This window comes from Heterocephalus glaber, unplaced genomic scaffold (genome assembly GCF_053883595.1).
Source record: "Heterocephalus glaber isolate CG9 unplaced genomic scaffold, H.glaber_assembly_v1.0 deba00001564, whole genome shotgun sequence".
NCBI lineage: Eukaryota > Metazoa > Chordata > Mammalia > Rodentia > Bathyergidae > Heterocephalus > Heterocephalus glaber.
Window position 1 is genome coordinate 21,092,182 of NW_028258351.1, and position 25,012 is coordinate 21,117,193.

The 25,012-nt window shown below is 43.5% G+C and overlaps 1 protein-coding gene across 4 annotated transcripts in view; it reads left to right on the forward strand.

The window, feature by feature from the left end:
• Usp43 (ubiquitin specific peptidase 43) overlaps positions 1-25,012 on the forward strand; it is a 73,038-nt gene that overhangs the window by 2,957 nt on the left and 45,069 nt on the right. For 3 of the 4 annotated variants that reach the window (XM_021238309.2, XM_087191819.1, XM_013076729.3), the window contains exons 2-4: positions 3,669-3,788; positions 13,412-13,515; positions 23,082-23,174. In XM_021238309.2, coding sequence (XP_021093968.1) covers positions 3,669-3,788; positions 13,412-13,515; positions 23,082-23,174 — 317 coding nt within the window. The remainder of the gene's footprint in view (positions 1-3,668; positions 3,789-13,411; positions 13,516-23,081; positions 23,175-25,012) is intronic. The other variant, XM_087191820.1, reaches the window with a different exon arrangement.

The following is a 25,012-nucleotide window of genomic DNA, read 5'->3' on the forward strand; positions in this document are numbered from 1 at the left end:
GCTTGCTAAGGAAATGTAAAGGACTTTAAGATGGCTGCAGTGTGGGTGAGTTTGTGGTAACTCTCCTTCCCGAGTGCAGGCCACCTCAGCCTCCCACTGACGGTAGGACCACTCTGTTTCAAACACAGCAAATGAATTAAATGCATTAAAACACTTCTCCCTACAATATTGTACATTATTCCATGCTTTCCCAATGATATAGTTAAATATACGTATTGAATAAAATTGGAAAGTGTACAAAAAAGATCTGTAATTCCACCCCCTAGAGAGAACCATCATAAGCATATTAATTGGAGGGCCAGGGATTTAGCTCAGTGGTTCCACCACCTGCCTTGAAAGTGCAAGGACCTGAGTTTGATCCCTGGTACCAAAAAAAAAAAAAGTATATACAATTGGAAATTCTAGTTTTGTATTTTGTTTTTTTTCATATAAGTATTGTCATAAGAATTTCTCCTGGTCACCAAAATAGTCTACAAAACTTGATTATTATTATTACTCTTTTTTGAGGTGCTGGGAGGACCCAGGGCCTCAGGAATGCTAGGTAAATACTCTACCACTGAGCTGCAACCCCTAGACTACAAATCTTGATTTTTTTTTTTTGGTACTGGGGATCGAACTTGGGCCCTTGCACTTGTGACAAAACTTGATTTTTAATGATTGTATATAGCATTAAATAAATCAGTCCCCTATGGCTATATTGATGTACTACTGTAAGGCTTTCCAATGATCACACTGTATTGATATTTCTCCTGTTTAAATCCTTGTCCTCAGCTCTGTTCATTTTCACAAACTTAATTTCTACAAGTGCAATTACACAGTCTAAGCAAATATATGACTTTTTAATCTGTTTTTACTTTTAAAATCAACTTTATTGATATATAAATTAAATACAGTGATGTGTACTCATTTTAAGTGTAGAATTTCATGACTTTTAACAAATGGCTGTACCTGTGTAACCAATTTAAATCAACTTTATTGGGTTTTATTATTTTTACCACCCATATTGACATTTTTTTTTTCCAAAAAATGTTTTTGGATACATCAGTATGGTATATTTTCTTGGATCTTGACTATTCCTCCCATCAGTTTTTCTCCCAGCTTTATGAAGATTGTAATTGACAAATAAAAACTGTATATAGTATATGTGATCATGTTTTATATACATTTACATGGTAAAATGATTGATTCAAGCCAAGTAACATGTCCAGTAACTTACATACTTAGGATTTCTTTGTGGTGACAACATTTAAGATCTATTCTCTTTGTAATTTTCAAGTATATAATACATTATTATTACATGACACATATTTTCTATACAGTAACTGTATTCCTTTTTTTTTCCTTTCTTTTTTGTTTTTTGATACTGGGGATCGAACTCAGGTCCTTGCGCTTGCACAGCAGGTGGTGAAACCACTGAGGTAAAGCCCCGGACCACATTAGTATTACTTATAATCACTCTGCTACATAATAATTCTCCACTACTTAGTAATTTGTCAAACAAAAAGAAATAACATCTTGTTTTTATTTTCATTTCTTTGTTTAGGAGCAAGGTGGAAGAATTTCCATGTTCCTTGACTATTTTGTTCTTGGAATTGTCTCTTTATGTTGTATGTGTATCCACCTCCTTTATCTTAATGTTCTTTTCATAAGGTTCTTCAACCCTTGCCGTATTTGCTACAAATATTTTCTCTGAATGATCTCCTTCTACCTTCTAACCCAACATTGTAAGCTTTAGATTTATTTATGTTATACCTTTTGATAAATATTCTATTTTGCATACTTCTAGCTTTTCTGCAGTTATATTAAGGACTTAAGCCATCTGGAACTTAGCTTATGTGCTTAAAATCAATTTTAGATCTACAGTGATGTACTAGAGGCATTGCTTTTTTAAAAAGGATTCCTTCATCACTCTTAGTTTTACAAGTTCTGAACAATAGGAAGATGTAAAATGGAAATGTAATAAAAATATCAAACAAAGAAAATTGCTAAATGATTCTAGAAATCCACACTTTAGAATTATTGCTCATAGGTGTTGGGGAAGTGGGAGAGGTAGGGGAAAGGAAAAAATATGAGAAAATGAAAAAATGGAAACAGAATCTTTGTAAATAGGGAAGGGTGGCAGGGTCGAAGGGAGGACAGGGAAATGGGGAAAAAGTAAGAACCAAGATACATCATGTAAAGGTACAAGCTCCCAATGATAAATTTAAATGTATTGTATACCTAAAATGTACCAATGAAAGAGTTTAAGGGAAAAAGAAAAGAATTATTGCTCATATTCATGAGGTCAGATATAAGACAGGAAGTCAAAAGCAGTAACAATTTGGAATATGTAAAAATTAGATTTCACTCATCAAAACAACCAGAAATATGAACAACTAAATATTTTTAATAAGAAATATGTTAAAAGTTATCAGTGTTGGAGTGAAAAGCACGTGTCCTGGCCCCTGCCTTTGCAGGGTCCCTTTGTCAGGCATGAGCAGAGACCAGACTTGAGCCTGGGTTGAGGCTGGAGGCTTGGCCCTGCTGTCTCAGAGGACACAGCCACGGTGCACTGGTGCACACACATATACACACACAGATGGGGATGTGCTTACATTTGGTTGCTTGTGTTCTTGCACACACATAGCAAAAGTCCCTGGAAAGATGCAAAGGAATGGCTGAGGCTGGCCATGTATTGGGAAGGGACCAAAGTGGGGTGGAGACTGGGCAGAACAAAGACTTTATTATTGTTCTTTCTTATATTTTGAATTCTTTTAAAAAGTAGCATGTACATACATTACCCTTTGAAATAAGCTTTTCAAAAGCTAGAATATGCATTTACTTAAAAGATGACCAAGTTGTTATACAATTTAATGAAAGGACAGTACAAAAAGTGCAGGGGACCACAAGGGCAGGGAGTCTTGTCTGTTTTGAGACGGGGTCTTTCTATGTAGTTCAGGCTGGATTGGACGCACTATGTATATCCCAGGCTGGCCTTAAAGTTGTGGTGATCTTCCTGCCTCAGCCTCCCTCCCTGGTGCTGGGATTACAGGTATGCACCACCAACCTTAGCTTGTTTCTTCATTGTTGTACCCCAGTCCCTACATGTAGGATTGGCTGGCCCATTTCATGATCAAGAATTTTATATTCTTAAATTTTCAACCATATCTGAAAGGGGTGGGAAAGGAGCTACATACATTGTGTTTTAAGAAGTTAGCTTTGCAGCAAGAGTGGTCATTGCCAGAGGATGGAAGCCATGGTGTAAGTGGAATTAGTGAGGGAGAGAGTAGGTTGTGAAAACTCTGCACTGCTGTGGGTTGACTGGAGAGAGAGAGCGGGGGTGGGGGGGTAGGGGGGATGGATGGCGGGGAGGCTACTGCAGTGTGGGAGGAGCTTCAAGGAGAACAGATGGTCACCAGCATAGACGTGTTCAGCAGACAGCCCCGTGGACTTTGAAGGGATAGGGCGTATTAGTAGATCTTCTGTAAGAAAGGGGGTCATCCTACACCAAGCATGCTCAGACCATTTGGGAGCAGGTCATCAGCAGGAAAGAGCATTTCTACCCCAGGATACTTGTGCATTGTCAACCCTTGTGATGATTACTTGGTAGCTTAGTGCCTGTAGGACTTGGGTTCTTGCGTTTGTATGCAGGGCCCAAATGACCTCTGTTTTTCTTTATTTCCTTTCAGAATGCTGTTTCCAAGTATGGCTCCCAGTTCCAAGGCAATTCCCAACATGACGCCCTGGAATTCCTGCTCTGGTTACTGGACCGTGTCCACGAGGACTTGGAGGGCTCTTCCCGAGGGCTGGTCGGTCACTCTCAGAACAATGCATTGTACTGAATTTTCTGGTTTTGTTTTTTCCCTTTGAATATTTACTCAACTCCTTAAATTCCTGGATATTCTGGCTACTGTCTACAGAGAGTGTTCTCTGCTTCCTTCTTTTAGCTCTTGTTTCTTTTAGACAAGGCATTTCCTCCCACTGCAGTATTTCTCATCCTCTGTAACCCCAGTGAGATAGTGAATAGGGCTCAGATTTTGAGAAAAAAAATGTGCCTTTCTGTCTGTAGTCTTTGCATTAGTCTGGCCATCTGAGGCCATGAGGGCCATTCCTTATTATTTCCGGATGGCGTCATTTCAACTCTACTGTTGCTTTTTCCGTTAGGTACCCCACAGAGCAGCAATTCCTAACCTTTTCTCTCAATTCCCAGGATGGATGATTTTTACATTGTGCATTTAGAATTTCTGGTTTTGATGAAACTCCAGACCTTTGGAAAGAGGCAAGCATTACAAAAATCTGTAATGGCCACAGTTAGTTGATACATCAGCTATTTTCTTTATGGACTTTGCTAAATAAAGATCAATAATGGCCTATGCTTTAATATGACCCCTTTATCTCCCACTTAAGAAAGTAGAAGTGAATGAAGTTATTATATCATGAGTGAGCAGTTATTATAACAATATCTGTGAATAACCTGCTGTAATTTTTTTTTTCTGGTACTGGGTATCAATCTCAGGACCTTTCACTTGCCAGGCAGGTGTGACACCACTGAGCTACATCCCCAGCCCGACCTGCTGTAATTTAGAAAAGTGTTTCATAAGCTTTGGTAACTAATCAGTAACACATTCCTTTTGATGTATCTCATGATTGATCCAGGTATAGTGCCAAGAACTGTTTCATCATTCTTTTCTTTTGGTTTCTTTGAGACAGGGTCTGTAGTTCAGGCTGGCCTTGAACTTGTGGTAATCCTCCTGCCTCAGCCTCCCGTACTGCTAGTGCTAGCATCATAGGTGTGCACTACCATGCCTGGTTGCTTTATCATTCTGTTGTTGTTTTAAATCAGGACACTTGAGCCAATCCCTCTCATGAATAAACTGAAAAACCCTTGGAAAGTAGTTAGGTCTCTCAACCATTACCCTCCCTGCTCTTCATGATTTTCTTGGAGCCCATCATTGAGATTAATAGAGAAGGAATGTTTCCAGAAGCTCAGCCTTTTGTTCTTTTTTGAATTTGTTGACATAACTGACTGTTCTCTTTCTGATTCTGTTTTATTTTATGGTTTTCTTGAGACAGGATCTTGCTATGTATTTCAGGCTGGCCTTGAACTCACTAGGTAGTCTAGGCTGGCCTCAAACTTGTGGTGATTCTCTTGCCTCAGCCTCCCAAGTCACTCTTTTTTTTGGGGGGGTGTTGTCTTTCTCTCTCTCTCTCTTTTTTTTCCTTCCTTCCTTCCTTCCTTCCTTCCCTTCCTTCCTTCCTTCCTTCCTTTCTTCCTTTCTTTCTTTCTTTCGAGACAGGGTCTTTGTATACAGTTTAGGCTGGCTTCAAACTTGAAGCGATCCCCCTGCCTCAGCTTGCTGAGTCATTACAGGTATCCACCGCCATGCCCAGCTTTTCTGTTTTAAAATGTCAATGTGGAACTTTAGGAAAAGAAGCCCATGACCATATATGTCCCATATATCAGAGAGGCTGGGTAAACTTGAAACTGCACAGGTAAGAGAAGGGGCAGAGTCAGGATTCTAGCCTATTTTTTAGTTTTGAAAAGGGTTACCTCAGTGAACCCCAAAATGCACAGAAACAAAGCCAGTGATCACCGCAACAAAACCTGGGAGAAACAGGCACTCCATGGTTATGGGGGTTTCTCTGGGTTGTGTGTGCTGCCATGCTTGGCTGCTTTATCATTCTGTTGTTGTTTTTCTTTTATTAACAGTGATTTTCCTTGCTAGGCGACGCTGAGGCAGGAGGATTGCCATGGGTACGAGGCCAGCCTGGGTTACATAGTGAGTTCAAGGCCAGCCTTGACAGAGCAAGACACTGTCTCAGAAAACCTAAAACAACAAACAAACAAAGAAACAAACCATAGTGATTTTCTGTCAGTCTTATCCAGACCCTTTTAGTTGACAGAAATTTAATTTGATCCAATTTTTTTGGATCCAGTTTAGGGGAAAGGCAGCTATTGGCTTCTATACTCTGTAAGTCCAAGGATTGAAGAAGCATCAGGTAGGGCTGGATGCAAGAGCTCAACTATTTCCAGGCCCTTTCCTGTGTCTGGCCTCATTCTCACACTGGCTCTCCTACATGGCAGCGAGGGGTGCTTCTCATTGTCTCTCTTTAGATCCTGCCATTCTAGAAAAATCCCAGGGCAGAGTTTGATAATCCTAGCTTGGTTCACAGGTCCATTTCTGAGCATGTGGCCAGAAGAATGGGATATTCTTACTGGGCAACATGGTCACAGGCCTGTGGGATGAACATGGGCTAAGAAGGACTTTGTAGAGCCAGCACCACTTGCTTCCCCAAGGAATAGAGTATTGAGCAGGTAAATGTAGGTCCACTATACTGTGTACTCCACACATTTAAGAGAACACATTTTGAAATTAAAAACGTTCGGATACTGTTTAGTGAATGTTTCTTGTGTGCCAAGCATCTAGCTTGGTGCTTTTCATGACTCATTTTATTCCCTGGAACATGGCAGACACTTGATAGACTCTTGAATTAATAGTCATCATGCTGTAATATTTATGAGGACAGCTCTTGTTCTGTAGTTAAGGGAGATTTCAGTTAAGTAAGTTGTTGAGAGTGAATCATCCTCTACTGGGTGGAAATAGAACCAACCAAACCTGGGCCTGTCTGCTCCAAATCCAGTGTGCTGGGTGCCCTTACGAGTGATTCATGTCGTCTTAGTCACCCACTGAGGGAGAGGGGACTTAGGGACAGGTGGTCCTGCTCATGTTGCTGTATAGGAAAGGCCTCTTGCACTGTTTTCCCCTTCCCCTCTCCCTGACTATACCAGGGACTTCCTCGTACCTGGAAAGTAGGTGGACAGACAGCTGCATTAGCTTCCCATGACTATAATAAAATACCTAAGATCATTAGAAAGAGGAAAGGTTTATGTTGGCTCACAGTTTTGGAGGTTTTGGTCTGTGGTTGGATGGATCCATTGCTTTTGGGCTTTTGGCAAGGCAGAACATTGTAGCCCAGAGCCCAGGATGGAATGAGCTGCTCATGTCATGGCAGCTGGAAAGAAGAAAGAATAGCAAGTAGCTGTGTCCCTGCAGTCGCCTTTGAGGGGACACCCTTGTGACCAAAGATCTCTACCAGGCCCCACCTCCATCCCTAACAGCACCAAGCTGGGACAAAATCTTTCACATGTGGGACTTTGGAAACATTCTAGGTCCAAACATTGATCTTCCAACTTGCCTTTGGTTTTCCCCTTCAGTCCCTTGGTAACAGGAAAAGTCATTGAGCTTAAGAATGGGAAAGATCACAGAGAGGTTAAGTAACTTGGCCCAAGCCACACAGTTATTAAATGGGAGAGCCAGGACCCAATCTAAAAATGCAACTCTATACCAGGCTTTCTTAATCTCAATACTTTTGCAGAATGAGGGGTTTTTTTGGTACCAGGGATCGAACTCTGGTCTTTGCGCTTGTGCAGCAGGCGGCGAAACCACTGAGCTAAATCCCCGGCCCATAATCTCAATACTTTGGACTCTTTTTTTTGGTATGTTTGTTTTTGTTTTATAGATAGGGCCTCACTATGTAGTCCAGGCTGGCTTCAATCTCATGATTCTCCTGCCTCAGCCTCCCAAATCCAGGGATTACTGGTGTAAACCATCATGCCTGGTCCACTTTTGACATTTTGAGTAGATAATTCTTTGTTGGCTGCCTTGACTATTGTAGCATCTTCCCCTCTACATGTAGATGCCAGGGGCTATCAACAGTTGTGATAATAAAAAAAAAAGGTCTCCAGACATTGCCAAATGACCCTGATGGACAAAACCACCCTCAATCGCAAAGCACTGCCCTAGAACCTTTGTTCCTAACTGCAGTGTACCACCCCCCAGCCTTCCTGTAAGATAACCTTCAGATTATTTAAGCCAAGAGGGCCTGCCAGTAATTCTTTTTTCATAACTTCAGTAAGAAGTGAAAGCAGCCATAAATGGTCTCCCAACTTCCTTCTTTTTTTATTCAAAGTAGTACTGGGGTTTGAACCCAGGGCCTTGTCTCTGTAGGCAAATGCTGTACCACTGATCCACATCTCCAGGCAGCCACTACAGTGTTCTCCACTGCGCAGCCAGATCTCTTCAGAAAGAACATCAGATTGTCATGCTCCTTCCTACATTGCATCAGTGGCTTCCTGTCACACTGAGAACAAAATCTAGACTCTTATGTTGTTGACAAGGCCCTACCCGACTGGTCCTGCCAATCAATCCCTGACCCCTTGCCCCTCTGACTCACTATCCTTGGCACCCAAGCTGCTTCCTGTCCCTTACTGGGCCCAGCCTCGGGGTATGGCATTCCGCAGGATGCCCATGGTATGGCTGTTGGCCAGAAACAGAAGCTTATGCAGCCCTTACTTGGACCCAAAGAAGGCAGGAACCATCTTTTTTCTCTGTCTTGGGGTTAGGTCAAAATCTGTGCTGAAGTTTGCACTCAGAAAATCCGGCTGCCTGTGGAGGCCTGCCTGCGTGCACTTGAAGGTAGAGAGCAGAGCTGTCGCGATTATTCGGCATGAAATTTTATTTTCCGTTTCCAAGATGGAAAGTTGCTGTCCTCTCATAACTCCAAATGATTTTTCATTTTGAAGTTATTTTTGTTTTGAGGACATAGGAAAGCCATATAGCTAGATTTATTTGTAACTGGAATAGAAAACATGAGGACTACTTTCTTTTCCATTACTTTAATGATGCTCAAATGTTTTCATCCTGCAAAAAGGGTATATTTTTACTACCCTATAAACACCAACACATAAGCAATCTTGTGGCAGTTTGTTTTCCAGAGAATGCCACTCTTGCAGAATACAGGAGGAGGATGAAGCTGGGCAGAGGACCAACAAGCAAGCTTGTATTAAGCACATACTGTGGGCCAGGCAAAAGGTAGATGGCATCTCTTGATTTGTACAGTTGCTCCATGATGTTGAGGGACTATTATTTCTTTTAGGCATAAGATGGAGCTTTAAGGATATTCCAGGGTCACTGAGCTAGCAGAGTGGAGCTGTTCATCTGACCTCTAGTCAGTCGTGGTGACTTCCTCCTTCCTGTCACCCCGGCCTTGTTCAGGTTTTTCTTTTTGTACCTCATCCCTGTTTGATCCCTTCCACAGTGGCTGCCAGTTTCTCATATTGTTACCTTGATGCAGAAGCCTCCTATGTCATTTTGAGTTCTTTGGTTGCAAGTGACAGAGCCAACCTAAGATGACTCCAAAAGGACACGTAAGAGAAGACCAGGGAGGAGCACGTGGATTAGAGAAACTAAAGAGTCAGGCCCTCTGGGAGAGGGAGGAGTCCCAGAGGCATGACACAAAGCTCTCTGGCATGGATGTGACTGCTGGAATCAGTGTTTCACCTTTGGGTCACTCTGCTCATGGTCCACATTCAGGGCAGGAACATTTCATCAGTGTGATATGGGTCAAAGACTTGCATCCTGGTAGGGGTGGGCAGGAACCCTGGTGAAAGAGCCCTCCCCACCCAGGAATGGATTCAGGGGCTCCACTGGGGTGCTCTCACTATAGAGGAGGAGTGAGTCCTGGCAGCCAGAGTATCCCCATGTCTACTGTATGTCCACGTTCACTCCTCAAGTTCACACCTTTACCTATTTGTAGTTAGATGTCTCTGCCTGGATGTCATCAAGTCACCCTCAAAGTTGGCATGTCCTTCTGAAGCCCACTTCTTCCTTTGACTCTTCCATTTCTGTTGATGGAACTGGTATTGGTGTCAGATTGGAACCTTGGAGTCTAAGGTCATGTTTATCCCTTCCTTTCTTCATCCTGTCTGCTTTCTGGTCAGGTGCAGAGCTATGAGCTATTCACAAAGGTGTCTTGAATCCAATCCTTCTTTCATCTTCATGACTTCTCCTCTAGGTACCTTGTTGTTACCTGGACCCTTACCCTCCTTTAACTGTATTCTATCTTCTAGACTTATTTCCTTCAGTGGGAATCGCTGTTGAATTAAAACATCTCTCAAGCATGTGGCCACCACTTAGGGTCAGAACCCATTGGATACTTCCCATCATGAAACACTGCCACCTATAAAGGGCTGTTCAGTGCTCACTTTGTGCCAGGCACTGTTCATATATATATTTAAACCCTCAAAACATGCCATCAGATAGATATTATAATCTTATTGCAGTAGAGAAATTGTTGTGGCTTGAATGTGTCCCCCAGAATTTCATGTGCTGGAAACTTAATCTCCATGTTAATAGATTTGAAGATGGGATTTGGGGAGGTAGCTAGGATTAGATAAGATCATGAGGGTGTGTCTGCTTTAATGGCATTAGAGGCTTTAAAAGATGAGGAAAATACTGAGTACAGTTGCTCTGTCTGTCCACGGGGTGCCCTTTATCATGCTATTATGCAGCAGGAAGGCTCTCACCAGATCCAGCGCCATGCTCTCAAACTTCCCATCCTCCAGAACAGTAAACTAAATATACCTCAGTTCTTTATCAATCACCTGGTCTTTGGTATTTTGTTATACCAACAGCAAATGGACTAGGAGAAACCATGGACCATATAAGAGTCATTTTTTAAGTGGCCTATAGAGGTTGAGTAACTCTTGAAACCAACTCTCAGGGCAAGGATTTGAACCCAGCAGTCTTGAGTCCTGACTCCTCATTTTTGACCCTGGTCTTATGTTGTTCATTGCAGCAGGTGCAGTGTCTTCCTTGGGACTTTGAAAGCCCTACCCAGTGTGATACCAGACTTGCTCCCCAGCCCTGTTTTTTTTCTTCCCTTTGCATATCCTGTATTCTAGTCAAATTGGGCACATTAAAATATTGGGACAAATAAGAGCAACAATCCCAAATACTCAGTACTTGTCCCATATTTTGTTATGAAAAATTTCATAACACAGAAATGTTAAATTAATTGTACAGTGAACACTCATACCTACCACCTAGAATCTGCATTTTACAGTTTACTAAATTTGTGATACTTAGCCATCTGTCCATTCTTTCATCCACTCATTTCTCCCTCCATCTTTTTTTTTTTTGCTCATCTTATTTTTCTGATATATTTTGAAATACATTGTACACTTCAGTACACTTTACCCCAGGTGTTTCACACGCATTCCTTTTGTCTGGTTCCAACCTTTGCTTTCTCAAATCCTTCAACATTCACCTTGAATCCCACCCAGATCTTCACCTGCCCCTCACTATCAGGGCATTCTCCTAATGAAAGTTCTTTCATTCTCATGGGGGATGATAGCACAGAAGCACGGAAGACCCCAAAGTTCCAAAACTTGGTCCTGGGAGGCAGATATTCATACAGTCTATAGACACATGCAAAGTATATCTGTGGTATTACCACCTCATGTTGGGAGTGGAGGAGGAGGAAGATGTCTAAAAAGACTCCTTGAAGCTAGGTGTGATGGTGCATGCCTGTAATCGCAGCAGTCTTGGAGGCTGAGGCAGGAAGATAGCAAGTTTGAGCCCAGCCTGAACAACTTAGTGACCTAGTGAGACTCTGTCTCAAAAAAAAGTTAATAAAAAAGGGCTGGGGATGTAGCTCAGTGTGAAGGCCTTGAGTTCAATCCCATGAACCATTAAAACAAGAAAAGAAAAGACTCCTTGAAGTGAGTGATCATGAAAAAAGCTGAGAAGCATTGTTCTGGGCAGTGATGGTGAACCTTTTAGAGCTTTCAGCTATACAAATGCCTGCTGCAACATGTGTGCCATAGGTTCATCACCACAGTTCTAGGGCATCTTTTATGTGTGGCCACATGTGAACACTCATAGGTAATTCAGTATTTTACTAAATAGCTTTATATAATGAGTGGCTTTGATTCTGAGATGGTCCTCAGATACAGACCTTTCAAGCACAAAGATTTTTGCCTGTCAAGGCCATGATAGATACTTGTGTCCCATGTGTGGAGGGAGTAGGGAATAGGTTAAAGGGTGGAGAATGAATGTAGGAAAACTAGAAACTGTAACAATTCATATTGGGAGTGGTAGGAGGCCATAGGAGTTTGGTGGCATTAGGACAGGCATGAGCCCCAGGGTAGGCTTGCTAAAAAATGACCCCCACGCTATCAGATCCAAAACCCTGCATCCTATAATGTTCTCTTACATATGGTAAAGACTTTACAGATGTGATTCAGTTAAGGATCTTGAGTGAGGGTAATTAAGCTGGATTATCCAGGTGGGCCATTAGTTCAATACTGAGTGTTTTCATAGATGAGGCTGAGGAGAAGTGATGTGGACAAAGCAGAGGGAGATTTGAAGATGCTGGCCTTGAAGACCAGAGTGACATGGCCACAAGCCAATGAATCTGGGCAGCTAGCAGAAGTTGGAAGCAGCAAGAGTGGGTTCCCCCTTGGAGTCTGCAGGGAGCATGTCCCTGCCAACACTGTGGTTTGAGCCTGTCAATACTGATTTTGGATGTCTGGTCACAAGAATTGAGAAAATTAATTTGTTGTTGAAAGCCATAATTTGTAATGATTTGTGACAGCAGCCACAGGGAACTGCCACACAAGGCGATAAGTACACAGCACAATGTAGAATGAAGCAAGTTTATACATCAAATTGTATAATTTAAGTCTGCTTTGTCTGTGAACAACGGTACATACTTAGAGGAAAACTGGCTTGCTGAAAGTGTGGGCAGGAACAATTAAGCAGGTGGAGGATGGAGAACTTCGGTGTGACCCAGCTAGAGGTGATGATTGTCCACCCAAGTGGACATACAAGAGGCATCTAGTCAGGGAGGGCCCAGCAGGTCAGAGCAGGGGCTATCTGTCCCCAGGGAAGGGTGTTTACTGAGGTTTACACTTTCACTTTGTTCTGTTCTTTTCTTTTCTTTCTTTCTTTCTTTTTTTTTTTTTTAGTGTTTTTGAGACAGGGTCTCATTGTATAGTCCAGGCTGTCTTGATCTCACTATGTGGTCCAGGCTGGCCTCAAACTTGTGGCAATCCTCCTGCCTCCACCTCTGGGTTTGCAGGCATGTGCCACCATCCCCAGGTAGTTTTGCTCTTTTTTTTTTTTCCATTAATTTTTTGGGTACATTTTAGGTATACAATATGTTGACATTCATTATTGGGAGTTTGTACCTTTACATAATATATCTTGGTTCTTATTTTTTCCCCATTCCCCTTGCTCTTTCTATACATTCTCTTTCTTAGGGATTTTGGGGATCAAAAGGTTGAGAGTACTGACTGACATTGAAGATGGATTCAAAGGGCTGACATGGGCCCAGGAGGAAGCTTTGTGGTCTGGAAGCAGTCATGTGATACACAGGAAGGTGGATTTTGTTCGTTTGCTTATAAGAGGGTCTTGCTGTGTCATTCAGGCTGCCTTTGAACTCATTATGTGTAGCCCAGGCTGGCCAGGAACTTGCAGCAATCCTCCTGTCTCAGCCTCCCAAGTGCTGGGATACAGCCGTGAGCCACCACGTAGGGCCAGGAAGGTGGATAGTATCTAATCTTGCTTCCTTTCCTGTTTCTTTGCAGCTGTTGCCTGAAGCCAGTAAAACCCCTGAGAACCTCCAGTCCTCATCAGCTCAGCTTTCTCTAGGCCAGAGCTTTGTGCAAAGCCACTTTCAAGCACAATACAGGTGAGACCAGGAGTGTTTGGAATGTGTTGCCTGGGGGCTCAGTGGACTTGACCATTTTCCCATTGCCGCTGACCCTGAAATCACACAACAAAGCTGTAAACCTGGCTCTATCTCCCCTGTAAATTCCCATCAATCATTTGCACCTGTTTTACCTCCCCTTGAAGCAGGGGTGATGCAGGGCCGTTCCACAGTGAATGTGGAAGCTGGGGGATCCCCAGCAAGCGATCGCCCTGAAGCCAGTGAGACCCTGTTTGCCCTTTATGGTCAGAGAGCCCAGCTGAACAAGTCATTCTGGGCACAAGCGTTACCCACATTCTGGAGGACACAAAAATAAATATAATTCCATGGCCTTTGACTTCAGAAAGCATGTGTGCTCTTTGGGCACTCGTACATAAGCATATCAGGACCCACACAAGGCAGAGTATGTCCAAGTACTATAATGTTTAGTGAAGGCACTCGCTGCAGCAAGAGGTCAGAGAGGCTTCTCAAAGGAGGCCCGCCTTTGGAGGGGCTGAGGGATGAAGAGGATCCAATGGGTGGGACAGATTCAGCTTAAAGCTGGGAATGAGCATAGGCATCAGAATTTAGGGGAAGCCACTGGTTACAGAAAATTTCCTTTAGGTGGAATGCCTGCCCATATGCATTAGCTTTAAAAAAAATATTTACTTATTTAGAGACAGGTACTCGCACTTTAATTCAAGCTGGCTGTGAGGTCATTATGTAGCCCAGGCTGACCTCAAACTCGTGGCAATCCTCCTGCCTCAACCTCCCAAGGTTACAGCTGTGTGCCACCATGCCTGGCTTAAATGTGTTTTTTAGCTGATACATAAAAAGAGACATTGTACATATTAATGGGGTGTGTCGTGTAATGTTTTGATACATGTATGGTTATACATTATGCAATGTTTAAATCAGGTGAAATATACTGGTACCTCGGGTCAGACCCCCGCCCAGGCAGAAGAGAAAAACTTCCCAGGCAATGTAGTTACACATCCTGTAAGGCACAAAGGATAACAGGAAGCTCAGGTCTGGGTTCTAGATAAGCAGCCTGTCCCATGCAGCAACATCTGTGGGTCCAGATACCCCTGGGGACCACCAGCCTTCCCCTGCCCCATAACAAAAGACTTCCTCCATTCCAGGACAAAATTTTCCACTCCTCCTGGCACTAACCCTTCTCTTCCCAGACTCCCCTATAAAGTTTCTCCTTGCCCAAGCCCCCAGGGTCAGTGGCTTTGTTGCCCTTGACTAGCCTGCACCCAGGCTGAAAATGAAACCTCACTTGTTGCTTTATTTTTGCCTGCTCTGGAGGTCTTGGTCATGCCTCTGTTACCCTAACATCTCAGTTCACAAACTCGATTCTCTCTATGATCCTGGTTGCAAACTGAACTGGATGAGAACCCAATCAAATTTCCTCATAAGTCAACATTGAACTTAACCATTGAATTTGATTTCGTACTTGTCCAACTCAGTTTGGGACTAGAATCATGAAAAGAATCAAGTTCATGAACCAAGGTACCACTGTATATCTAACTCCTCAAACATTTATGATTTCTTGATGGTGAAAACTTTTAAATTTCTTATAGCTTTGTAAAATGTATAGTATGTTAACTGTCATCTATAGTCACAATAGCAACTGCACACCAAAATTCTTACTCCTATCTAACTGTAACTTAATACCAGCTGATCAACCCCCATATTCTACTTGGGCTCTGGTAACCACCATTCTACTCTCTCACACAGACAATTTTTTAGATTCCATATGTTTTATTTTTGTTTTTGTTTTTGCTTTTGTTTTGGTACCAGGGATCAAACTTGGGACCTTGCGCTTGTGAGGCAGGTGGTGGTACTACTGAGCTAAATCCCCAGTCCAGGTTCCATATGTATTTATTTGTGTGTGTGTGTGTGTGTGTGTGTGTATTATTATTATTTTTAGGTTTTTTTGAGACAGAGTCTTGCTGTATAGTTCAAGCTGGTGTCAGACTCATGGCAATCCTCTGGCCTCAGCTTCCTGAGTGCTGAGATTATAGGTGTGCACCACCATGCCTGGCCTAATTAGGTATGGCTTTACAGGGACACAGTGAGTAAGAGACAGCTTCTGGCCTCTAATTTCTCAGAAGCATGAGCCCTGTCTTGGTTTTCTTTGGCATTCTTCCTCTTCTGTTCTTTTCCAGTTCCTCTTGTTCATTCATTGTGATTTCTCTGATTTTCAGTTGCACCAGTGCTGGCCTGTCTTGTTTTCTATGATGGATACCAAAACATCACCGAGTTTTTTCCTTTGAGATGTCCCATCAAGTCATTTCAATGGAATGCTTTGCAATGTTTCTCTCTGGGTCTTTTAGATGACTGTCCCTTTCCTTTGCTCTGTGGGCTTTTCATAGCTCTCCTGTTGGTTTTCTTCTCTTAATTACTTCTCTTCAAGCAAGATGACACTCAGTCTTTTAGAATTTTCCACTTCTGGCCATTTGCTTCCATACTTTTTTGGGATTTATATTCTTTGTGTTTCACTGAGAGGAGGTTGTTTAACATTGCTTGGAAACTGTCCTGCTTTAGGAATTATGTTCAGTAATTACAGGTAAAGTAAGTAGGAAGTGATCATGGTCTTTGAAGGTGAGGCCAGATAGTCTCTGAAACATGTGTGTGCCCACTAGAGCTGCTTGCCACTGGAGCAAACTGATCTGCAGCCTGTGAAGAGCTCCGTCACTGCCCCCAGGAGAAGAGGACCCTGAAGAAAGGATCAGAGTGATAAGGACAGGGGGTGCTCCATTCCTGCCCTTGATTGCTGAAAATATTTCCAGGAGAGAAAAATCCCTTCTGATTGAACCTGACTTTTACCATTACACTGACTCATGCCCTGAGAGGCATGGGATGCTGTAGGAGGTGTGAAGAGTGGAATCCCAGCTTTGCGGCTGTGGACCCAGAAAGCTGCTAGCCATGACAGCCACTTGTTGGCCATCTCTCTTATCCCTGATTGTCCAAAGCAGAGGCTGCCAGCAATGAAAATAAAGAGATAGAGGAAGAGAAGAAGGAGGAACAGACGGTGTCTAAGGGGAGGGTATGTTGGGGAGTGGGGAGGGGTCACCATCACTACCTTGTATCATAAATCCACTCATTTCTTGCTTGCTTTGTTTTCTCTACCCTCCTCTTTATATTCACTGTCTTCCTTTTCCTCTTCCATTGATTCAACTGCCTGCTATTATGCTTGGTCCAGTGGTTACCATGAGGGGCTAACTCCTTGCCCACAAGAAAGAAATACAACCAAGCACATACAGTTAGCTCTCTTATCCACTGGTTCTGCCTTTGCAGATTAAACCAATCACAGATTCAAAATATTAGAAAAAAATCGCATCAGTACTCCACATGTGCAGATTATTTTTTGATCATTATTCCCTAAATAATACAGTATAGCAACTCTACATAGCATTTACATTGTATTAAGTGTTATAAGTAATCTAGAGATGGCAAAACATACAGGAGGATGTACATTGGCTTTATGCCAATGTGATAACATTTTTTATAAAGAACTTGAGCATTCTGATATCAGTAATGGTGTTAGCTATGAGTTTGTTTGTTTGTTTATTTGTTTGTTTGTTTTTGGTACCAAGGATCGAATTTGGGACCTGGCTTTTGCGAGGCAGGTGGTGGAACCATTGAGCTAAATCCCCGGCCCTGATATCTGCAATGGTGATGGGGCCTGGGAGCCAATGCCCCAAGTATACTGTGGGACAGCTATTCTCCTGATACTTCCTGCATGCTGTCCTATGTGCCAGGTTCTCTTTTGATGTCACAAGCCACACCCAGACCCTATTCTCATGGAGCTCACATTCTGTGGAGGGGATGTTGGACAGCATACAAGTCAACAGACAGCTGGCGCTAGTGCCCCCTGAGTGATAAGGAGTAATTTAGGAGGAGGGAGGTGGAACTTTAGATAAAGGGGTCAGGAAGGCTACTTTGAAGAGGGCCATTTGAACCGAGAGCTGAATGACAAGGAGTCTGCCATTCAAAGGATTGGAGACAGGGTATTTCAAACAGGAAATAGCAAAGGCAGAGGGCCTCAGGTAGGAATAGTCTTGGCAAGTTCTATGAACCAAGGTGATCGGCAGGTATGGGAGGGGGCTGGGGAGGTGGGCAGGGACCTGGCGGGTAGGGTTGTAGTCCAAGTGTGGGTTTCAGCTGAAAGGGCACAGGAAGTCACTGCAGTGGTAAAATGAGTGTGGTCAAGTTCATCAGTTTAAGGGGTACTCTGGTTGTTAGGGGGGTTGGAGGAAAGTGGGAGAGGAAGCAGGAGTATCCCTGGGGGACAAGGGTGGCTGGAACCATGGAAGTGGTGGTAGAGGTGAAGGGCTATAGCTAGGTTTGGAATATGTTTCAAATGCAGAGTCACCAAAACTTGCTAGGGGGTTTAAGGGTGAGCGGCAGAGGGCCACAGAGAAAGATGAAAATCTAGGGCAACTCCGTGTTTTTATAGAATTGTAACTAGTAAGTGTTTTGGAGGAAAAATTCAGGGTTACTGAAATCCATGTTACAGGTGCTTGATCTGGTGTGGGACGAGCTGGGCATGTGTGGATTCCTCAGGAAGTAACATTTGAGCTGACCAGATATTAAGGACTAGCAGTGCCTTTTGGGTGGATTTCTTTCCATAGGCTAATGAGGAAGAGATGAGGTGTTCATGCTAAAAATGCACTGGTAACAGCTAAAAATACCTGCTTTGTTCTTGAGAGTCTGAAGTGGAGAAAAAGTATCATTAGGGATCTCATCAACATAAGGGCTTTCCAGGTGTGGAAAGTGATTTGCTGCAGTAGAAGTGATTGGAGCCCTATAGGCTGATGCCCATGCACAATGGTACCTGTTGTGTCTGCCCTCTCCGTGGAGCAGGGCTTGCCTGGGATAAGATCAGTCTGCTTTATGAAACTGGGTGTGGATGTTGGATTATGGGTTAATTCACAAACCTCTCTTCCATGAGGTTCTCCTGCTTTGATTCCCTGCCCCCCCACCCCCCATTTTGTAATAAGGGGATTGAACCCCAGGGTCTCATGCATGCTAGGCAAGGGCTCTACCACTAAGCCACACCTCCAGTCCCCCTTAATCCCTTTTTAAGGAGATGGCTTTTTGTCTTTGCCTGGAGGGATGATGAGGAAATAGTAGTAGAGTGCTGGAGGCTATGGACTATAGGAAAAATACTGTTATTCTCTATGATTAGTATCACAACCTAAAAATGCCTACAAGCTTAATAACTAAGGATTGTTGCTACATTGGAGTATTGGCTGGAGGAGGGAGTGTATATATGTGCGTTTTCCAGGTTCTTCATGTCATTTGTACCCTTTATTCCTAGAGAGTCTAATCTGTTGTCTCTATCACAGGCTGCATTCCCTTTTAGGCAGAGGATATCCATCCATCCATCCATCCATCCATCCATCTCTTTTTTTTTTGTTGTTGTTGTTTTGAGACAGAGTCTTTCAATGTGGTTTAGGCTGGCCTTGAACTTGATATATAGCCCAGACTAGTCTTTTTTTTTTCTGGTACCGGGGTTTGAACTTGGGTCCTTGTGCTTGTGCAGCAGGCGGCGAAACCACTGAGCTAAATCCCTGGCCCAGCCCAGACTAGTCTTGAACTCACAGTGATACCCCTGCCTCAGCTTTCTGCCTCACAGCACCCCTGCTGGGTGCTTGGATTACAGGTGTGTGCCACCGTGCCCAGCCAGGCAAAGTATATTTTTAAAGCCTTCCTCAGAACTGATCTTGGAAAGGTGAACTCATGATTCTGTACTGTCAGGATGATTGCTCTCTGCACAGGCATCAACCTACTGTCCAGCGAGGAGTCAGCTTGCCTAGGTCTGAGTTGTAAGATGTGTACATATCCAGCAGTCAAAGGGAAAGGTGTGCAGGCCCAGGTCTGGGCCCATTTCTGGGCATTTGAAGCAGGTTGCAGTTCTGACTTTTAGTAGCAGATGACTAGCAGATTAGCTTTACAACCAAAGTAATTTGAGCAGGAGAGCAAACACCACAGAGAGGTGGGTTCTGACCATTGAAGGGCAGTGGGACAATTTTCTGTCCCCTGCAAGTGCTTGGGGGACAGTAGGACAGGACAGCAAATGCTCTGGAGGGGATGGTGAGGATGAAAGGCTCTCTCAGGCCACATTTTGGGTACTGTGATAGCCTGGTGAAATAGCCAGAGTTTTCCTTAAAGGTGAAGCTGACTCTGTCTTCTTTTGGATCTGTTGGTCACATTCACTTTGTCTTCATTTCTCAATCTTTGAGAAAGAGGTGCAGTTCCCACCCTCTCTGTAACTTCTTAGGAAAATGATACAATTTCTGTGACAGCCAATCTTGACTGTCAACTTGATTGGGTTGGGAGATGCCTAGGAGTTTTGTAAAGCACACTGTTGGGTGTGTCTGGGTGGGTCTTGGGGGAATAACCTTGAGGACTATATCTAGTCCCCAGTCATTCCCTCCTCTCTGGAGCTTTTCCCCCACTCACTTCTAGGACGCCATGGGTTGAGCAGCTCCTGCCACAGTGTTCTTGCCTCGGAGCCAGCAGATGTACACTGAAACCTCTGTCACAGTGAGCCAAAATAAACCTCTCCTCCTAAGTTGTAAGTTGTGAATTTTGTTCCAGCAATGAGAAATCTGACCAATACATTTTCTTTGTTCCATAAATCTAAAATGAGGGCTGAAGATGTAGGTCAGTGAGTACATGCTTAGCATGTCCAAGGTCCTAGGTTCTATCTTCAGTACCACAAAATAAATCAAATAAATAAACTTAGCCCATTCTATTTTTTTTCTCCCAAACCACAAATCTCTTGCTACCTGGTGCAGATTTGGGGCTCAAACTAAAGGTCACATCCCTGAGCCAATTTAATATAATGCAGTCTATGAGAAAAATGCAACCCAGCTTGGTTTTAGATGGCTGAAAAAAAATGAAGAAGTCAACAAAAAAATATCCTTTTTCATTTGTTTGTGTAAATGTGAAACTGGGATTTGGAAATTTCCCAAAGACAAAAATACATCCTGCAGGCTGATTTTATGCCTAGGTATGCAGCAGCGAGTGAAAGAGAAGGAGGATTGGAAGAGAAACAAGGTAGCGAGGGACTCCACAGACACCAGGTCCTTGGCTCTCTGACACCAACCATTCCCCTGCTTCTCCCGAGGGGAAATCAGTGAGAGGCAGTGATCAGAACTGAATGTTAGCTTGAACGTAAGAGCTGGGGGATGACAGGGATGTAGCTCCATGGCAGAGCGTTTGCCTAGCATATGTGAGGCCCTGGGATTTAATCCTCAGAAATGCAAAACAAACAAAACCCATTGGCATCTATTTTCTGAAATCACTGTGACCTTCTGATGACCCGTGTCCATTCTGATAACCGAGTGGACTAGCAGCAAGCAGAGCCACAGGCTCACCTGGGGCAGCGCCCCTAGGTCCATGTTCTTGCTGGTCTCTGGTTTTCCCTATTTTGCTTGTTTAGTGGAAAACCACTCACGCAAGACTAGTGCTTGCCACATGGACTTGGGTCCTGAGCCCTGCTGCGGTGTCCTGGCTGATGGCCAGTGGTGAAGGCGCAGACGACAGCCAGGCTGCCACCAGGCAGTTGTTCTTAAGTCTCAAGGAAGTGCATGCAGATTTTAGGATACATTTAACACAGTGTGCAGAAGTCCCTTATGTCCTGGAAGAATATGGTGCATTATACAATTAGGGAAATAAAACCGGAGCACCCACATGGAATATAGAAGTTGGGCTTCACTTTTGGAGATCCCGCTTGAACTTTGGGAGGGACAAATTTATAAGAATTGAAAAATATAAATAAACAATATGCATAGCTACTGTGAAACAAACAATTTCTCACTCATACCAAAGACCACAGGAGTGATGGTGAGTCTGGATTTACCTTGTTACATAGCAGCTGTGTGTACTATGGCAAGTTACTTACCCTCTCTGTACTCAGTTTCCTCTTGTAAAATGGGTATTATTCTGGTTGGTATGTGTAGTAAATAGATTAATATATGCTCAATCTTCAGAATAATGCTCAGTTTCTGGTAAGTGCTGTTTCGATGTCAACTACTCTTACTATTAGCTACTATTTTCTGACTTTTATTTTTTCTTCATCCTTTCAATAAGGGGTGGGGGACTTTTGCAATTCTGATGCCTGGCCTTCCTCACCTCCTTTGAAGTAGAATCTCTAGGAGTAAAGTCTGGACACAGAAAGGTGCCTGAGTGGCTCTGGGGCACAGGAAGGCTGACAACCAGAGGAAAAGGTGGTCCCCAAAGTTCGCATGCTGGGTTTCTATCTGGAGGGCTTATGGTGTCCCTTTGCATACTCAGTGCACTGTGTGATTAAACTTTCTTCTTCATCTGTTGCCTTAGTTACCTTCTCATTGCTGGGAGAAAATAGCCAACATCTACAATTAAAGGAGGAGCTAACATTTCAGTCAGGCCCATTCCCTAGTGGCCGGCTCCAGGGTAGGATGGAATGGCACAGGGGCATGGCGGAGCAATAGCGGCTCACCTCATGGGAGCCAGGAAGCAGCATGAAGGGAGGTGCCAAAGAGGAAAGTGCATCCCTAGATCACACTGCAGGTGACCCACTTCTTCTGGCCCGGCCCCACACATTTAGCCAGAAGCTCATCAGTGGACTAATCCGCCAATGAGTATAGCACCCCATGATCCAATGTCCTTCCCAAAGCCCTGCCTGGGAGCACATGAAGCTTGAGGGGTATCTACATATAAACCATAATACCTATTTTTTGAGATGAAAATCCTCAACATAAAATTAACCATTTTTACTTTTTTTTTTTAATCAATTTTTTTTTTTTTAACGTTTGCTTTTTTTTTTTTTTTTGAGACAGGGTCTTGCTATGCTGTCCAGGCTGGTCTTGAACTCCTGGGCTCAAGCGATCCTTCTGCCTCAGCCTCCCAAGTAGCTAGGATTACAGGTGCATACCACCAGGACTGGCTAAATTATCCTTTGAAAAGTGTGCAGTTCAATGGCATGTACCATCACAATACTGTGCAACCAACACTGCTTTCTATTTCCTAATCATTTTTATCACCCAGAGATATAATCTGGTACCTAATAAGCTGTCACACTCCTCCCTCTTCTTCCAGCCCCTGGCAACCACCAATTTGCTTTCTGTCTTTTTGGCTTTACCTATTCTGGCTATGCCACACAAAGGGAATAATACAACATGTGGCCTTTTGTGCCTGGAGTCTTGCTCTTGCTGAGTCCTTAGTATCATGTTTGCAAGGTCCATTCACATTGTCTCAAGAGTCTATTTTCTTTTTATAGCTGAGTTGTGTTCTACACTGTAGATCTACTGCATTCTGTTTACCCACTGACCTGTTGGTGGACAGTTGGGTTGTTTCTACATTTTGGCTATTATGAACAGGGTTGCTAGAAAGAACATTTACATCCAAGTACCAGTTGAACAGCTGTTTTCAATTCTTCTGGGTATGTACCCAGGAGGGGAATTGCTGGGATGGATATGCAGTGGTAATTCTATATTTAACTTTTCAAGGGGCCACCAAGCTATTTTTACATGTGATGACACTTTCATCTCTCTTCTTTGTCCTCACAGATCTTCCTTGACATGTCCCCACTGCCTGAAACAGAGCAACACCTTTGACCCCTTCCTGTGCGTGTCCCTTCCGATCCCCTTGCGCCAGACGAGGTATGTGAGACTTGGCGCTTGCCCAGTGCCCTTGACTTCCCTCTTGCTGGTTACTGATGGGGTCCATCTGACCTTGAACTCTCCCCTTTTCTGTTTTGCTTCTCACTGAGCCTTTCTTTCTCTAGGAAGCTGTCTCATAGGCCGGTGACATTCAGTTATTAAGTGTGACAGTGTGAAAGGGGGCCTTGGCCCTTCTTTAGCAGGGAGAATGAGCCTTGGGCTGTGGAATTGGGTCTGACTCTGAGCTGTGTATCAGTGCTGTTGCCAGGTGTTGATCTTTGGTCCATTCAGGACCTGGTGCAGGCCCCTTGGCTAGACAGGGACAAACCAGAGCCAATTGGTCACCACCTCCTCTTCCTTGCTTTACTTCAAAATTCTTTTTCTTCTCTGTGAAGGTGTGGGAAAATGATTTCTTGAAGAAACAAAAAGAGAGGAAAGGGTTGTTTTGGGAGAGGAGAAAAAGAAAAGCAGAGGCAGGGTTGGGTGAGGGCAAGGTGTGCAAAGCCAGAAGCAGGTCTTGCTGCTGCCTCACAGATGCCATGGCTCAGCAGTGCTGTGGAGGCGATTGGCCGGTGTCAGCGCCATAGTGTGTTGGTGAGCTGCTACTCGGGGAGCTGTCGCTGGTGACCATTGTGTTCTCCACCTCTGTAAGCACCATGTCTCCTGCCCTCCAGCTGTCCACAGTCTGTCCTCAAGATGCAGCAGACACCATAACCTCTCTCCGTCTGTCTGCTCCCTCCCTCCTCTCTCTTTTCTTCTTTCTTTCTTTCTTTCTTTCTTCCTTCCTTCCTTCCTTCCTTTCCTTCCTTCCCTTCCTTCCTTCCTTCCTGCTTTCTTTTCTTGTCCACTGTCTGTTCTCAGGATGCAGCAGACAGCATAATCTCTCTCTCTCTCTCTCTCCTGGAGATTGAACCTAGGGCCTTGAACATGCCAGGCAAAGCTCTCTACCACTGAGCTACTGTTGCAGAAATCTCGGAAAGAAATACACAGAGACACAGAATTCAGATAAAATAATAAAATTTCTTCTTGTGAGCAGGCGGGAATGCCAGAAACCAGTCTGGTCCGTATCCGCGTCCTCTTTGTTCAGCATTTCCTTTTTTATATCCTTTTTAGCTATTATCTCATCCCTAGTGGTCTTTGATATGTAAATACAATTCCAGTTCCTATTTTCAAGTCACAGACGTGAGATGGGCCATATACATTGTAAATTCACCCTGGCATGGTAACTTTGTTAGGTTAATGAAGTTCCTGGTTAGAGTCAGATAATCCTCACCTTAAACAAGGAGTTACAGGAAAAGCAAATCTTAAAAGAACACATTACTTATTTTGCTTCTACAACTGCCTTAATATTCAGTCCATCAAGTTATCTAAAACTTTTCTGTATCATTACATTCTCTTTTAAAATTTTATTTTGAGACAGAGTCTCACTTAAGTTATGCAGGCTGACCTCAAATTTGTAATCCTCCTTGCCTCAGACTCCCAAGTAGTTGGAATATAGGTGTGCACTACCTTGCCTGGTTTAACCTCCCTTTCTGTTCTGAAGCCCTGTGCTGTCTGTACCACCAGTGTAATTTATACTATATGACATGACTGATGCTACCCTTAGATTGATTGTCTGTTAATCCATGTAACTTGGCCTGATGCATCATAGTGCAGTGGTTAGGATCACTGGCTCTGGGACAGTCTGCTTAGGGTCAAATCCAAACTCTACTAACTAGCTGTGCAACTTGAACAGGATGAGAGAAATAATAGTCAGAAAACTGAGCTGCGGGAAATAGTGGGAGGTAGAAGTCAAGATTTCCAAGGAACAATTTCATTAAGACAAGGAGAAAATCATT